Source organism: Rosa rugosa, chromosome 7, assembly GCF_958449725.1.
Source record: "Rosa rugosa chromosome 7, drRosRugo1.1, whole genome shotgun sequence".
Lineage (NCBI taxonomy): Eukaryota > Viridiplantae > Streptophyta > Magnoliopsida > Rosales > Rosaceae > Rosa > Rosa rugosa.
The window spans coordinates 9,594,690-9,609,764 of NC_084826.1; the positions used below are offsets into that span (position 1 = coordinate 9,594,690).

Sequence of the window (15,075 nt, forward strand, 5' to 3'; positions counted from 1 at the left end):
TTTTTTCCACAGAGAAATTTAAAACTACCAATCTGATAATGCCAAACAAAGGAATTGGCTTTTAAGAATTATGAAATCCTCACTTTCAATTAAATTCCATCATTTTTTCCCTCATCCAAACACCCTCTAAATGAATTTAAAACCATATGTCTAGTTTTGTATAGTGTAGCTCGGTAGAGTATGTTCGTGAGATTATAATTACCATATTAGATTTGGTTGGATAGTAACTTTTAATCAAATCCGATGTGGTTTATTGGCTGTCTATTTACAATGCACGCCCTTAAGCCCTTTGGGTAGTAGAGTCTATACTCACTAACTGATGGTTTAGGACTCCTTAGAAAAAAATTATTGGTGCTTTTGCCTATTTGGTTTTTCTGTAATTCTGTTGATTGATCTCTCATTATTCTAGTGAATAGTGATCGTCTATTTCAGACTTCAGAGCATGAGTTGTAAGAGAGTGGAATTTCTGACTTTATTGGGCCTTTTAGTCAAAGTTTTCAACATATGCTCATAGTTTTTGAGAGATGGATTTCACAAGCCTATTGGGCCTAAATACAAAACCAAAAGATGAGTCCAGAGTCCGGACCACTAGTTCGATGTGCTCAGACCAAAAAAATGAAAAAGACTGTTTGTATGTGCAATTGTGCATTAAGGTGTCTTGAATGGTGACTGATTTTATCACATTAATACACAGCATTTGAATCCTGTATCAAGTAGTGGTGTACATTAAGAAAGAAAATGTAGAAAGTAATCTTAGATTAGCAAGCTTTGTAACCGAAGAAGCTGCTTAAGTTTCACATTTAGCTTTTAAACAAGTTTCTTAGTTTGAGTTGTCTGATTTAGAGGAATAGCTGTTGGAGTTTGTAGCTTTGTTCAGGGCATTGGTCTTTGGATTGCAGAAATAGAGGCCTAAACTAATTAAGCAAGAAGTACACAGTAAATTTGAGTCGTCTTGCAAAGCTTACACTTAGAAAAGAAACATATCTTCTGTCAGCACTCGAACTAATGCAGAACATATATTTACACGCAGCTTCAACTTCTATTGGCACTTGGACTTGACTATTCATTGGTTTTCAAGGTGTACCACTACAAAAAAAGGAGGATAGGCAGCATAGGGCTAAAAAGAACATAATCATGTGCAGAATGTGTTCTACATGAGAGAGAGTTGAGAATTAATATGGTATTGTAATCAGAAGATACTCTTGTTGTTCCTTTTTTTTTTTTCAAGCTCTGTTTAATAACACTTCCAATTCATTCAGTTCAAACAAAATTCTAAAGTCATGTATTTGATTCACCTGATAAAATAACCATACACTGTAGCCATTGATTGAAACTTTGCACTGTCACAAAATGAGGGGTAAACAAATTGCTTTGTATAAACTTTGCATATACTGCTGCTGGTGATCTGCAGAGTTGTTTTCTTCGGGGGAACTTTGTGTTTTACTTCCCAAACAATAGTGCAAGTTAGGAGGGCACAGAAGGCACTGGCTCCAAGCATTTGTGCCCACGAAAAATAAATAAGGTTCATTAAATCAATTTTTAACTGTATACCTCTTCTTGGCTTCGCTGTACAAAATGACTCCAACAACAGTGAGTCCATAGCCTATCATCCCCATGAATGAAACAGGATTCTTAAATATCATAATTGAAACAACTACAGCAACAGCTCCCTTTGCATTTCCCAATACCTGTTCAAAATAACAGTACAATTAAATCCAGGACTGAAATATGAAGAGATTTACAACTCGTTTGGCAATGTCCATAGAAAGTGTTTTTTGCTCAGTAAATGCTTCCATAATCTGTAAAACAGTAATAGCTAATTTTGTAAAACACTGTCAAAAGTGCTATAACTTACTCAAAAGTACGTTTAGCGTTTTCAGAAACATTGCCAAACCGGCTCTAAGATTGTGAAACGATAGTTATTGCTATTTACCTGGAGGGTCAAAGCGCTTGTGTGTTTGGTGACCAAGAAATTGGTCAAGTTCACAAAATAAGCCAGAGAAGAATTGAACAAGAGGTACCAAATAAGTTTGATATCTTTTCTGGCAAGATCTAGTGTGATCCCAACAACATTTTTCTCCATCAATATTGTTGCAGGGAGCAAACAAATTACAGCTATTGGTGCCATGTATAACAGCAAGTTCATGGAGTTCAGCTTTTCCCTGCAGAAGATTGGAAATTTGGAATCAATCGTAAGTCTTAAAAATTGATTATCAACACCATTAAGAAAAAAAAACGATATTAAAGAACAGAGGAAAGAGATGTTACCCATCAGAAGAAAGCAAAATTTGTTGAAGCACCGACTTGAATGCCCTGGCAGCCGTAGCAGTAACACACATAATAAACCCAAAGAGCTGGAAGCTTGGTTCACCCTACAACCAAAACAAAAGTTTTAGACAGATGATTACAAAGTGCAAACAGCACACTCACAATCTCATCTTGAAATAAATCTAATTACAATTCAAATTTATTGTGTACATAGTTTCAAATAAGCAGAATAAAGGAAAGGCGCGCATTGTATCACAATGTCTTATATATCTTGGTTTTATTCTGTTGTTTTTTTTCTTGAAGTTAACACATATCAAATTGTGATTGCTTTAGACGGAATGACTCGTATATACGGATCTGATCATTGTTCATATTCAATGGCCCGAGCATTGTTCAAGCCTTCACGTACCCTCTAATTGGTTAAACATTTAAAAGGAAAAAAAATATATAATCTCGATCAATGTCAAATTTCATCAAATTGTCACTAAAATTCGCTCGTTACCATTGATCACACTTGCTGAAGTATCGCAATAAGCCAAGACTACTCCACAATGTAAGTCTACATATTTCTTGGGATTATTATCAAAATTCTGTCATTCTTTTTTGTAAGTCAACACGTGTTAAATTGTGATTCATCTCCTAAATGAGATTCACATGAAAGCGGCATAAATGAAGCATCGTTCACGATCGATATATACAGTATAACAGTAATGCTGTCGTGCATATGTACTTATAGTTCAGATTAAACAATTTGCCTAAACAAATTGGCGGGTAAGCAATCATTTTCAGTAATGTGCATATCTAACGAGTCAGGACTAAAATAATTACCACAATAATCAAAAGTATGAGAGAAGGGTAAAAAAAAAAAAAAAAAAAAATTGCTTACCCCACTGGCAATGATGACTCCGGCAACCACCGGAATAAGGGTGCTATACGTCACCCACTCCTCCCTCTTCTTGATCATCAAAAAAGCCAAAACCGCGGTAAAAAACGGCGTGGTGGCGCCAACCGCCTGGTTAAACGACACCGGAAGGTACCTCAACGACACGTTCCCGCACACCACCGAAAAACAAAAAACGACACTCAACCCCGCGATCTTCGCCAACTGAACCTTGGACCTCACGCTCTGCATAGGAGTCACCTTCATCAACGCTATGGCCACGTAGCTCAGAACACTACACGCCGTCATGTGACACAGCGTCAGAAAAATCGGGTACTTGAACCCGTAATTGGTCAACAAATACTTGTTCAGCAGGAGAACTCCGATGTTGGAGGCGTACCACGACACGACCCACCCGATCGTGGGCCATGGGATCGGACTCGGGTCTGCGGCGGTCATTGGTTTTCGAAAAGATTAGAGATTGAATGAACAAAAGTTGGCCGAGAAGGGAAAGAGAATTAAGGAGGGAGGTCTGAAACAGAGGATTATTATGAGGCGTAACGGAAGAGGGTCTCTTCTCTCACGACGGGAGTGGGGCCCGGGGGGATTGTTTCGTCATCGGAGGGTGGCTGTCGAAGGATCAAATCAGGTACTTGTCAAGAACGCGCAGCGGTTTGCACGCCAAAATGGAGGACCTTTCAGCGTTTAGGACAGTGAAAGAGGCGGAAAACGCCTTTGTAATGACCAAAATAGACGTCGTTTTTTGAATGAGAAAAGTAGGGCATGCCGGCTTCGGATTCTTAAAATAAAGGACAAACGCCGGCGACGTTGGGTTGGCTTTGGATGTGGACTGGTTTCGTTTTGGTCTTTAGTCTTAGGGCAAATGGGTCTTTCAGGTTTCAAATTTTCTGTATCTGGCTACATTTAGGGTCATCTTTTTTAAATAAAGAGACCGAAATCAAAAGAGTATGAGGAATTACTCCGATAAGGGATTTTAGTGATTGAAATTACGGAGTTCATGAACTTAGGTTTGACTTTGTATTGGAACGGTAAATTGTATAGGAATAGAATACAATGTGTCTATTTCTCGTTTGGAAAGATTCTTAATTGTCTACATTGAAATTGATTTTTCACTATATTTGGCTAAAATCTGAAAAACAGAACTACCAAATCTTTCTGATACCAAAACACAATGACAGAACCAAAGTTGAACTGATAGCTAAAAAAATAGCTGTGGTACTGTATTGAGAACAAAACGTATAAGAACACCTTCCCGCTAAAACCTAACAACCACTAACTAACTAATCAACTGCTTAACAGCCTAGCTAACCGCTCAATTCAAATTCTCTTATCGGTTGTATTGGTCTAATTCCAATAGACTATGTATGTGATGTTTCGTTTCACTCAAATATTCAAGTGACGTGGTGTATCAGATACACCAAATAATTTGTCATTCTAACTATCAAATATTTTGATGATGAGACGTATTGGATATGTCACACCTAACAATCTATTATTTTGGGTTTTGGCCATGGTTTCTTTCTCCCTATGCCACTACAAAAGCAGTGGAAGGTCAAATGGCAAATGGACATGAAAAAGCGCCTCGCAAGCACCAAAATGGCTAATCTGGTACGTAGCTACTTTAGCATAAAGGATTTTCCATTCTGTGGTTTGCAAAGCTCTCAGGGTTGAGTTCTGAGGCATTGACCACTTAAAGCCTTAAAGCAAAAGTCATCATCGTAGACAAGTCTTCTGGTCCATGAGAATCTCAACCAGTGCAAATATGCCTTCAGTCATGAGGTCCATCCTGGGAGAAGACCAAAAGGTGGCACTAACCAATTGCATTTGAGTTTAAAACTTAAAAGGATATATCAGGTTTAACACCAAGAGGAGCCATGTCCATAACAACAGGTGTTGGTCAAGTTGTCGTCATCCGGGATCATGATTCGATTGCTTGGCCATTCATGAGAGCTCGTTTGTTGTACACTTGTACTCTTGAATATTCTAGGCTTCCGGTGTGTGGTCGTAGAGAGTGAGGATCCTAAAAAAGTGGAATAGCTAGAATCAAAAGGGACGGACATAATATGAATTATGATATCTTTACACTTGTACATGTAAGACTGAAAGCAATTCATGAGTGCTACACAAGATAGATTGTTGTAAGAAGAATGATGGTACGTTGTTTAAGGATGAGCAACTCAAACGTCATATATATGCACCTGATACTCCTCAAAGATGATGACATATGTACTGTGAATATGTACCTGTTAGCTAGCTCTGCGAAGGATACGAACTAAGGACTTTCAGCTTTTCTCAAGGCATTCGTGACCCGTTTTGCAGTAGTCGAAAGCCTTGTCTCAGTCCATCCTCAAGAAGACAGAAAGGAGGCTTCAGTTTCATTAACTAATTGCCCGTTCCATAGTGTCTTATGTGCAATCCTAGAGTGTCTCACCATATTGGACAAGCAAATTGCACATGCGGTTTCCATGATAGTCATGAACAAGGCTTGAGACTCTTGTGGAAATTTCATATCACTACCAGATTTATAGGAAAATAGGCCTCCAAAACCTCTGAAAACACCATTCTGCTCAAACCAGTCCGCTACGAATCTTGCTGCGGCTCCTTTGTTATCCCCACTTATGAACGTGTTTATACAACTCATAAAAGTTCCATGAAGCTACCTGCAGCAACTTACTCATAATCTTCAAATTTGTGAGAATTACCTCTTTATCAACATCATACTTATAATTTCTGCTCTCTTCTGCAGGATAGCTGACAAGAACTTGGACTGGTGAGGCCAAGAAAAAGATTGGTGATAGCATCAACTACGGAGCAAAGGTCATTGAAGTATAGCCTGGATATAAGTAAACACGACAACAGAGACCGAGTTTCTTTATCTTTGTTCACAAAAGATGACCCTTGAGTCCATGACCAACACTTTCATGAGCTTGGGTATCAGCAAGAACCAGCATAAGTTAACCTTCAAACAATAGGGGAAAAGGACATGATCTAAGGGTAATCTAGTAAAGCTCAAATTGAAAATGAACTTGCTGCATTTGGGTATCTATATTATGAATTCATATGAGAAGCAAAACAAGGACATAGCAAGGGTCATGTATCTTACTTTCAATCTCTCAAGTACTATAATGGTGACAATTTGTGAGACCATGCAAGCATCTATGTATACAAATTCTGAAATTCTACGCAACATCCCTTGTGTTCTGCCACTATAAATGTGAGCTCTTGGCCTGAAGTGAATTTGAATATCCCATCAATTTAACATCAGAAGCACAGAAGCAGGGACTGTTATGTCATGCTTCTGAGGTCAATCAAATGAATGGATGCTGATGAAGTAGAAAATGCAGACACTACTCAGAAAGGATGCGGCGCATGTTGAACTTGGGATAGAGGAACGATGATGAGTATAGTGCATACGACGCTGAGAAGTTTGACAGAACTATGCTCCTTGTTTTAGACTTTTAGCGAACTTTGCAAGTTCTTTAGCATCGAGATCCTGAGGATTTGTACTGTTATTAAGAAGTGCATAAGAGAACAGCACGGTTTTAAAAAGTGTTATATATCAGAGCATCAAAAAGAAAATACCCTTGCAAACATTTACTTTGTAGACTTTCAGATTTCGGTAATCCTTTCAGCCAGTACCGGTTGCATGTAAGTAAACGACTAAACATTAAAGATTAGCAACAATAACATGGGAAAATATATGGTACAGGTGAAGATATAAGATGGTTCTCTTATAAAAGAACGGCATTGTAATTTGAAAAACCGAAAATCATTCCGGCATTCTCATCAACAAAGTGACATCACTTTGTGATCCATTCATATGGTTAAAATGCAAAAAGCAATGAAAAAAATTTGAACACAACAATAAGTCTAGCAACAAACGTTTAGATAAATAACTCAGGTTCCTCAGTACATTAAGTCTTTCAAAGTTTGAATCTAAACGACATAAAAGCAAAAAAGCAGCTGCTGCACTCCAAATCCAATCGGTCATCTACATTAGCCTCATCCCTGCAACCCAAACAAACAAAAAGATCTGTTAGATAATATAGATATGACAACAAGTGTTAGATAATATAGATATGACAACAAGAATAACAAGTATTGGTTATTCACAGCAGATTATCAACTCAACTTCATTTCCTCATTATTACGGCAAACGATATTGTTTTGGTTAACGACCAGGATGTCCCTGAGGGACTGCTAATTATGTAAAAACTAAAAGCAATAGCATAGAAGAACAAAGGCTTGTGAGAACATGAGAATGATTCAAACAAATATTAAAAGCAATTCAGGATTAGGTCCTAAATCTTTAACTCAAGACTGAACTAGTACAACATCATCATTCCCTTCATTCTTACAATGCCCGACAATCCAATCAAATGCACTGATACAAACCTATCTACGGGAGCAACTTGCTTTTAAGAATTAAGCAACAGAATATTGACCATATTGATGAAATCACAATGTCCAACGTTTTTCAGGACTCCAGTTCCAACACCAAACCTCTCAACCAAAACCACTGAGTACATCATACAATTAGCTTTCTGTAAATATTAAAAGCAGAACAACTAAATGGTTGAAAATGGTCAATCAAGAAAAGACCCCAACGCTTTTAAATCATAAACAATGCAGGACAATATCCCTTCTACACATCTAATAGTGATTGCTCCTATAAGAAAGTGCTAGTGTACTGTTTGTTTTAAACAGTTGCACCATAAAATATGGATTCCATACGCTGAGCATGAACATTATTCACTGGAAGTCTACTAATATCAATTTGAATGATTTTTTTTACGAAAAATTCAAATAGCATCAGCTCAAATCATCACCACTCAAACAAAGCACATAACTACGTTGGAAACAAAATAGTACCTCAAATGTTGCTGGGATACATGAAAACCCTGACTCTGGATCCCTGTACAAAATCAAAGCAAAACCCGCAATCAACAAACCAATCACACCAAGTTAATCGAAACAGCACAACTAAAATACCACAAAGCTAAAGACCATACCATGGATTTGGGTGGAAGATTGGAGGTGAACTTGGCGCGAACGACGCCAGTGTTTCCATGAGGCCTAGAGACCTTTCCCCAAATGCAACGGTAGTGGCTGCCGTTCTTCTTTACCTTGGCCTTGTAAATGTAAGCCAAACGCTTCCCGGCGTACCATGCCACCTCCTCCTTGGTGTTCACGTTCTCGATCTGAATCAAGGACGTGTTTGGGTACTGGTTCGACTTCGACCTGGACAAAACCAAACCCTAAGTTAAATCCCTAAACAATCCCGTCAGCTCACAAATCAAAGATGTATAAGTAGCTAGAGCTTGGTTTTAATACCTCTTGTATCCGAGGACGGTTCCACGGACGTAGAGCCTGCAGAGAAATAGAGAAGTAAAAGTGAATTAGATTTTGATGTGTAAAGAAATTAGTGAAATGGGAGATGAGAGAGAGGGAGAGAGTGAGTACCTGACGCGCTCTCCTTGACGACCCTTAACCATTTTCGAACGAATGAAGCAGCGGCGGCTCTGGAGGCTACTGGGTGTGAGACGGAAACCCTAAACGAAGACTAGTAAAGTTGAGGGGTTAAGAAGATTATATATGGCAAGAGGAAATATAGGGTGTGGGTTGGTACACTAGGAACAACTATTTTAATGGACCCCGAAAGCCCATGCTCGATGGGTCTTTTTCTTTTTAAAATTTTAATTATATGATTTTTTTATTATTTTAGGTTATATTTTTACTTTTAAGTAGTTATATTTGAAGAAGAAAATAAAATTATATATATATATATATATATATTTTTTGAACCAAACCCGAATCCGGGTGCTGATAGATATATTCATCTAAAGCCAGAATAGGCCGTTACATACCCTTCCGTTGCCATGTACAGACAGACAAGAAGATAGTGGTAGTACCCACAATGATACATAGAAATAGACCCACTCATTAGACATGTCATGGACGTAGACATAGCGGAGATCCTCCTTTGGTACTACTCCAGAGGCGCTAGAGATACATAGAGTGCACATAACGTGCATTAGCTTCCTAAAAGGAAATTATTGTAAAAGACTAAGCTAAAACATAATTAATGCATTAGGGCCAAAACCCTAGCCCAAAACTCAAAGTCCAACTAGGGCAGCCACTAAAAAAAGTCCACCCAAGGCCCATTCAGTTGGTCCGGTCCAGTCCACCCAAACCATCTGCCTCCCCATCGTTCGCAACAGTCAAGCAAAGCTTCCTCCGCCGCACGCCGCCATGACCTGCACCGCCTCGATCCGCGCCGCAACGGTCCCACCGCCTGCGACCCACACCTCCACCGGCCACGTCGTCGCAACCCATGCTACTAGAAAGAAAAACCAAACCCGATCCAGGTCTCCTGCCACACACCGCCATTGAGCTAGCCCCGTGGTGCCGTCGACCAAGAAAAACCGACATCAGAGCTCGATCGCCTCTCTTGTTTCAACGACCACCACCACGCACTATCCCAGCCAAAACCTCTGACAAGCCCCAAGCAAAAACCCCATCTGATGGAACACCGTGAGCATATAGTCATCAATACCCGTCCGGCAGCAGTCCCCATGACACCGGCGAGGCCAGAGGCCAGCCTGGCGTCTGGATGCCGCCGGACGAGAACGAATTCTTAGATTGGAAAGGTCTGGCCTTTAGGGTTCTCGAGGAGAGAGTTTTCGTTTTTAAAATTATATAAACTTGAAATATAGAGGCCTCATTTTAATTGCTCATCTTAGACCTCCCAAAAATTAAGACCAACTCTGATTCCATATTTAAAAAGACTCTTACCAACCCGACCACATGTAATGGTTAAGCCTCAAACTTGTTAAAGTAAAATTTACAATCGGACAATCCCAAATCAGGTCGGCCGGTTTAGGACCCAAAATTTTGGTATCTCCGTCTCGGGGACCCCTTTGCAAATGTGCAAATTTGCACAATGGTCCGTGGACCTCTGGTTGATCAGCGGCTGGTCGTTTCCCGCTCGTTATGATAGGCAGTCGACACGAGTCCGACTCGTGACTCGTCTACGAGTCTACGACAAAACTCCCCTGTGATAATCTCGTTTGACTCTCGATTTAATTTCCTTACTCGCGAAGCAAATCTCACATTATTATTGAGTAGTCTCTCTCCAGCTCCTCTCCACTCTCACTAAAACAATGGAGCAGTCTCTGCTTTCAGGTACATTCTAATCCCCATTCTCTCTAATTCCCTGAATCCATCGAATTTAAATTGTGGGTTTATATCTGATTTTCTTTTATGGGTTTTTATTTTGGTGATCGATAGAAGAGCAACGAAATGGATCAGAGGAGAAGTCGAGTGAGAACTGGAGCTCGTACCAGTACGTGGGGAGATCCGGCTCTGTGATTCCGACGGCTTCGTTGGCCGGAACTGAAGTCAGCGTCGAAGAGATACGATCAGCGGCGGCTTCTGAGCACTACCCACCTTCTCTTCATAGCGGTTTGGTTAGTTCGCCGGAGCCTGATCTCGATGGTACATAATTTTTCCCAATTATGCTACTTCGAATATGGGTTTTCAGTTTTGATTGATGGGTGTTGATCGTTTTCGAGGTTTATGTGAGATTGTTTCCAAAGATTTGATATTAGTAGCTCAGTTCCTTGATTCTTCTATTTGTATTCTCTTTAGTTTCCGAGATGTGTTTGTAGAGAAATGTAGTTGGAATCATTTAAAATTTTTACCTCTGGAGGTGGTTCGAATTGGGACAAGGAAGGATTCTACTTGATTAGTCCATACAGAATAATAATGGCTAAGTTGAATGAACTTCATGACATAAGATGTTGGATTCAGTTCTTGATTTGGATCTTTTCGTGGGGCAAAAAGAGGGTTATGATGGTAGAATCTTTGCAGTGTCTCACTGTCTCCCATTATTTTCTCTAACGTAATGAGATGGATACAAAATTGTGGTTCTTTGTTACAGAGCAATCTGTTGTTTACCAAGGTGGATATGGAGGAGGTGCTGGCAGCACCACAAGTGAGTTTCATAGGTACGTTTGACAGAATGCACCTGCTACTAGGGGATCAATGTCATTTGAAATTTTGAACTGATCATGTATTTAAATTGCTGATGGAATGCACTACACGTTATAAGGGGATCCATGTCATTAGAAATTTTGAACTGATCATGTATTTAAATTGCCGATGGAATGCGCTACACATTATAAGGACTTCCAGTGAATTCGTAGTCATATCGCCATGTCTTGTTCTTTAAAACTCGAAAACTTGGATATGCTTAATGTTAATAGAGACCCTTATGTTCAGGGAATTCTCCCTCGTTTCTTTCTAGAGGCATGATGTTCTTTATCATTTTTTCGAAAAGGGTTTCATATTTGCCGAGTGTCAACCTCTTGCTGACATAGAGAGTTTTATACAACCTTTTTTCTTCAATCTCTAAGAGCCTTCTTGTTATATATATTTTTATATATAAAGGTACATCAACTATTTCAGATTGCCTGTAGTAAGTGGAAACTTATGAGCCTATTTTTCTCAAGCTCAACTTTGAAGTGTCAACATGTCAACAACATTGTGTTTATCTTTTCTAAGACTCAGTATTTATGTATAGGCAAACACTGGATGAAGTAGAGATACGAGAGTTGCTCATTGATCATGTTGGCCATAGATGCTGTTGGGGAAGTCGTCCTGCTCGCACCTGGAAAATTGAAAGAGTGGAAGATTGCAACGTTTATGTGGGAACACTAGAGACCTTCATTGAAGAAAGGGAAACTGTAAGAGAAACAGAGCCATACCTTGTTGGCAGTATTGATGGAAGGGATAAGGGACCCGAACTGGGAGTCTGGGAATTGGATTTGAAGTCCCAATTTCCTGTTTTATTTATACCTCATAAAGAATCACGGGAGATAATTCCTCATTCAGAGTCCGTTGCGAAATGCTCAGGTAACTGTTCTGATCCTTCTGGAACCATGGATTTGGATAATTAGTGGAGATGAACTTTTGACTATAAATGTTTCATCTCTACTCTTTTAAACTCTTTGAGTATGATCTAGGCAAAGCTGTCCCAATAGTTATAATAAGAGACTCTTTCTCTATAAGTTCTAACAAAATGTTTGAAAGATTTACAGGTTGTGCAGGGCGAGGGGGTACCTTCTGTCCTAAATGCAATGCAAATCAAGAACCTGGATTCTACAAAGAGAACCAGATGGCTCAGTGCTCTGCTTGTCATGGAAGGGGCTTACTTGCTCATAAAGATGGATCTGACTCAATGTGAGATGCTTAATATTTACCTCATCTCATTATAATTAAAATCATGATCTAAATGGTTTCAATCTATAATAAGAGGAACATCTCATTATAATTAAAGTCATGATCTAAATGGTTTCAATCTATAATAAGAGGATCTTCCCGTCTAACCCTTTCAGAGTTAATTTTCTCATGCAACATTCTCTGATTTAACCATATGAAAATAATGGTATGACGACAGCCTTTTGATTGCTGAAGCAGGATACAGTTTACTATATACCATTGGTTTTGTCTATGCAGATGTGTGACTTGCAATGGCAAGGGACAGATTCCTTGTGCAACATGTGGATCTCGTGGTCTAGTTAAATGTTTGACATGTGAAGGAAGCGGTTCTCTTCGGTCCCGCAATGTTGCCCTTGTTAGATGGTATCTATTCTGCTGCTTGATCCATTATATTTCTCAGAAATTTCTTGCAACACCATTTGAAATGGTAAAACTCAAGTACAAATACATATTACAAAGAAGTGGGGGATTTTGTTCCCCATTATTCATTGTTCTATGTCGAGTTTACCAACTGGAGATGAAAAGTATATAAAATCTCACAGTCCACATGAAGTGCACCCTGCAAAGATTAAGTTTTAATTTTCTCCTCTTCTGCGTATGTGAGAACCATCCTGCATGAAACTTTACATTAACAAATTGAACTCCTTTCACAGGAAGACACTTTTAACTAGAAAGGTAAGTGCAACAAGCGGAGCAGCATCTGTTCCCGATGATGTTTTCCACAGAGCCAAAGGGGTCCAGTTGTGCAACACCCAGGCGCATCAATGCACTCCAGCCTTCTTTGCCGACTCTTATTTCCTCAACAAGTTCTCATCGGAAGTCATCGCTGACAGAGCTCCTGTGCCCCTCTCTGCAAGGGTCATAAGCGAAAGGCACACCATATCCGTAGTTCCAGTGACACGTGTCACAATGGCTCATCGCAACCGATTATTCAGTTTCTACATCATTGGGTTTAGCAGGGAGGTGTATCTAAAGGACTACTATCCCTCTCGGTTTTGCTGGGGCTTGTGCCCGTGCTTGGAGTGGTTGAAGTTGTAGACGTTGCAGATATACGTCTTCAAGAGTCGCACAACTCTACTGTATATCATCATCATCCTATCATATTTGTGAGTGATTTACTCGTTCTGGTGAGAATAAAATAATGTTGCTACTTGAGTGTGGAAAAATTTGAAAAGTACTGCGGAATAATATACTACTTGTGTATGAATTTGTCTTCACTGTAAAGTCTATTGTAGAGTCGTTTGTTACCGTGTGTCAAGGTCTTGAATACTATGAAAATGGAAGTTTGCCAAACTCCGCCTGTGAAATTAGTTATGTTTGCCGAGATCAAGTCAATGTGTGACTTTAACCTAACATTATTTATTGAGTTGGTTCTTGTTTCACCTTTTCAAATAGGTGAAAGAAAATAGAAACAGTGAAAACTGGTATGAATGTAATGCGGTGGAGGGTGAGAAGCATTGACTGATATATGACGATGACCCCAAATTCTTAATGGGTCACATAATATTCAGTTGGTCTATGGACCATTGAGAAAATCTTCCACTTCCAGCCCACAAGTCAACCGCCATCTTTTCGTTAATGGACCTCATTTTCCAAGTTCCCACCCAATTTCCGAGATTCACACGGAGCGATTGTAGCTTTGGTCCTGTTAATGGAATTTAACGTACAACTAATTGAAGGGTTCAAACTCATTTTTCTCAAAGAAAATTTGAGATTTATATACGTACCAACTAGCTTTGAAAATGTTGGGCAGGAGGCAACCTCAAATGAGAACCATTAACTTAAATATGATGGTGAGTCAGTGACGTCAAAATCTGTAATAATCAGCTTTCAGTCTGGTCTATGGACCATTGAGAGGATCATTCACTTCTAGTCTGTGGTCAGCCACCATCTTTTGGTTAGTGGAGTCCCATTTTCCAAGTTCCTTTCAATTTGTTGTGAGAAATTTCAAGATCCGTACGGAATCATCATCGTTTTAATCATGTTAGTATCATTTATAAGTACATACGAACGGAAGAATTTAAATACTTTTTTTTGAATAAAATTCAAGATTCAAATAAGCACCAATTACCTATTCGTTTAATAATATCTTTGGTCGATAATAATAGATAAAATAGATCGTTCCCTGAGTCCCATTATTGAAAGGGAGATACACAGATGTGGTCGTAGCTAGGCCTAGTGTATTGATAGAGCTAACACAGAACGAGAATTGGTGGAGTTGCGGTAAGGCCTGCGTTCACCAAACAATGTTCTATCAGGCGTGTGGACCCAAATCACTACAAAATCATTTGGTTGTCCTATGATTCCATACAGAACATTTCTAGCTCATCTTTTTATTTATTTTCTATTCTTTCTTCTTCTGTTTTTGGCAAAGTCATTTTGTATTTTTTATAAAGGACAAATTTACTATATAAAATACCAAAGTACACCCAATCCCAGTCAAACATTCTGAGTTTCTAACACGGACAGTTGAAAACAAAAGGACATAATTCTTGTTCTTCATGATGGAGTACACAAAGTAGGGGATCTAACTTGCTTGATTACTATTTCAGTATTTCCATTAGATAAATACAGAACCCATTAACTAGATTTGTTAACTTAATAATAATGTGTTTTATATACCG

At 39.1% G+C, this 15,075-nt stretch overlaps 4 protein-coding genes across 5 annotated transcripts; 1 reads left to right on the forward strand and 3 right to left on the reverse strand.

Annotated features, from left to right (window-relative positions):
* Nucleotides 1–1,259: 1,259 nt before the first annotated feature.
* Nucleotides 1,260–4,062, reverse strand: LOC133721464 (probable sugar phosphate/phosphate translocator At3g11320). Its single transcript, XM_062148087.1, has 4 exons — nucleotides 3,155–4,062; nucleotides 2,269–2,372; nucleotides 1,934–2,162; nucleotides 1,260–1,688 (listed from the first exon to the last, which is right to left on the reverse strand). Exons 1-4 carry the CDS (start codon nucleotides 3,605–3,607, stop codon nucleotides 1,533–1,535), a joined length of 942 nt encoding a protein of 313 aa, XP_062004071.1. The 5' UTR covers nucleotides 3,608–4,062; the 3' UTR covers nucleotides 1,260–1,532.
* A 1,063-nt stretch (nucleotides 4,063–5,125) lies between these two features.
* On the reverse strand, nucleotides 5,126–6,631 carry LOC133722789 (uncharacterized). The gene is given in 5 exon segments (XM_062149658.1): nucleotides 5,126–5,824; nucleotides 5,827–5,862; nucleotides 5,865–5,936; nucleotides 6,115–6,128; nucleotides 6,244–6,631. Coding segments are annotated over 5 exon segments (546 nt in total). The 5' UTR covers nucleotides 6,360–6,631; the 3' UTR covers nucleotides 5,126–5,516.
* A 403-nt stretch (nucleotides 6,632–7,034) lies between these two features.
* Nucleotides 7,035–8,755, reverse strand: LOC133721465 (large ribosomal subunit protein eL33w). Its single transcript, XM_062148088.1, has 5 exons — nucleotides 8,633–8,755; nucleotides 8,504–8,539; nucleotides 8,182–8,410; nucleotides 8,042–8,084; nucleotides 7,035–7,177 (listed from the first exon to the last, which is right to left on the reverse strand). The coding sequence occupies exons 1-4, from the start codon at nucleotides 8,662–8,664 to the stop codon at nucleotides 8,043–8,045; spliced, it is 339 nt and encodes a 112-aa protein (XP_062004072.1). The 5' UTR covers nucleotides 8,665–8,755; the 3' UTR covers nucleotides 7,035–7,177; nucleotide 8,042.
* Nucleotides 8,756–10,169: 1,414 nt separating this feature from the next.
* On the forward strand, nucleotides 10,170–13,744 carry LOC133721687 (uncharacterized). Of its 2 annotated transcripts, none has more exons than XM_062148367.1 (7): nucleotides 10,170–10,354; nucleotides 10,463–10,666; nucleotides 11,112–11,178; nucleotides 11,754–12,085; nucleotides 12,271–12,412; nucleotides 12,689–12,814; nucleotides 13,105–13,744. In XM_062148367.1, the coding sequence occupies exons 1-7, from the start codon at nucleotides 10,333–10,335 to the stop codon at nucleotides 13,487–13,489; spliced, it is 1,278 nt and encodes a 425-aa protein (XP_062004351.1). In that variant the 5' UTR covers nucleotides 10,170–10,332; the 3' UTR covers nucleotides 13,490–13,744. The 2 variants fall into 2 exon arrangements, with proteins under 2 accessions (XP_062004351.1, XP_062004350.1); XM_062148366.1 differs by having other exon boundaries at nucleotides 10,171–10,354; nucleotides 10,460–10,666.
* The last annotated feature ends 1,331 nt before the right edge of the window (nucleotides 13,745–15,075 follow it).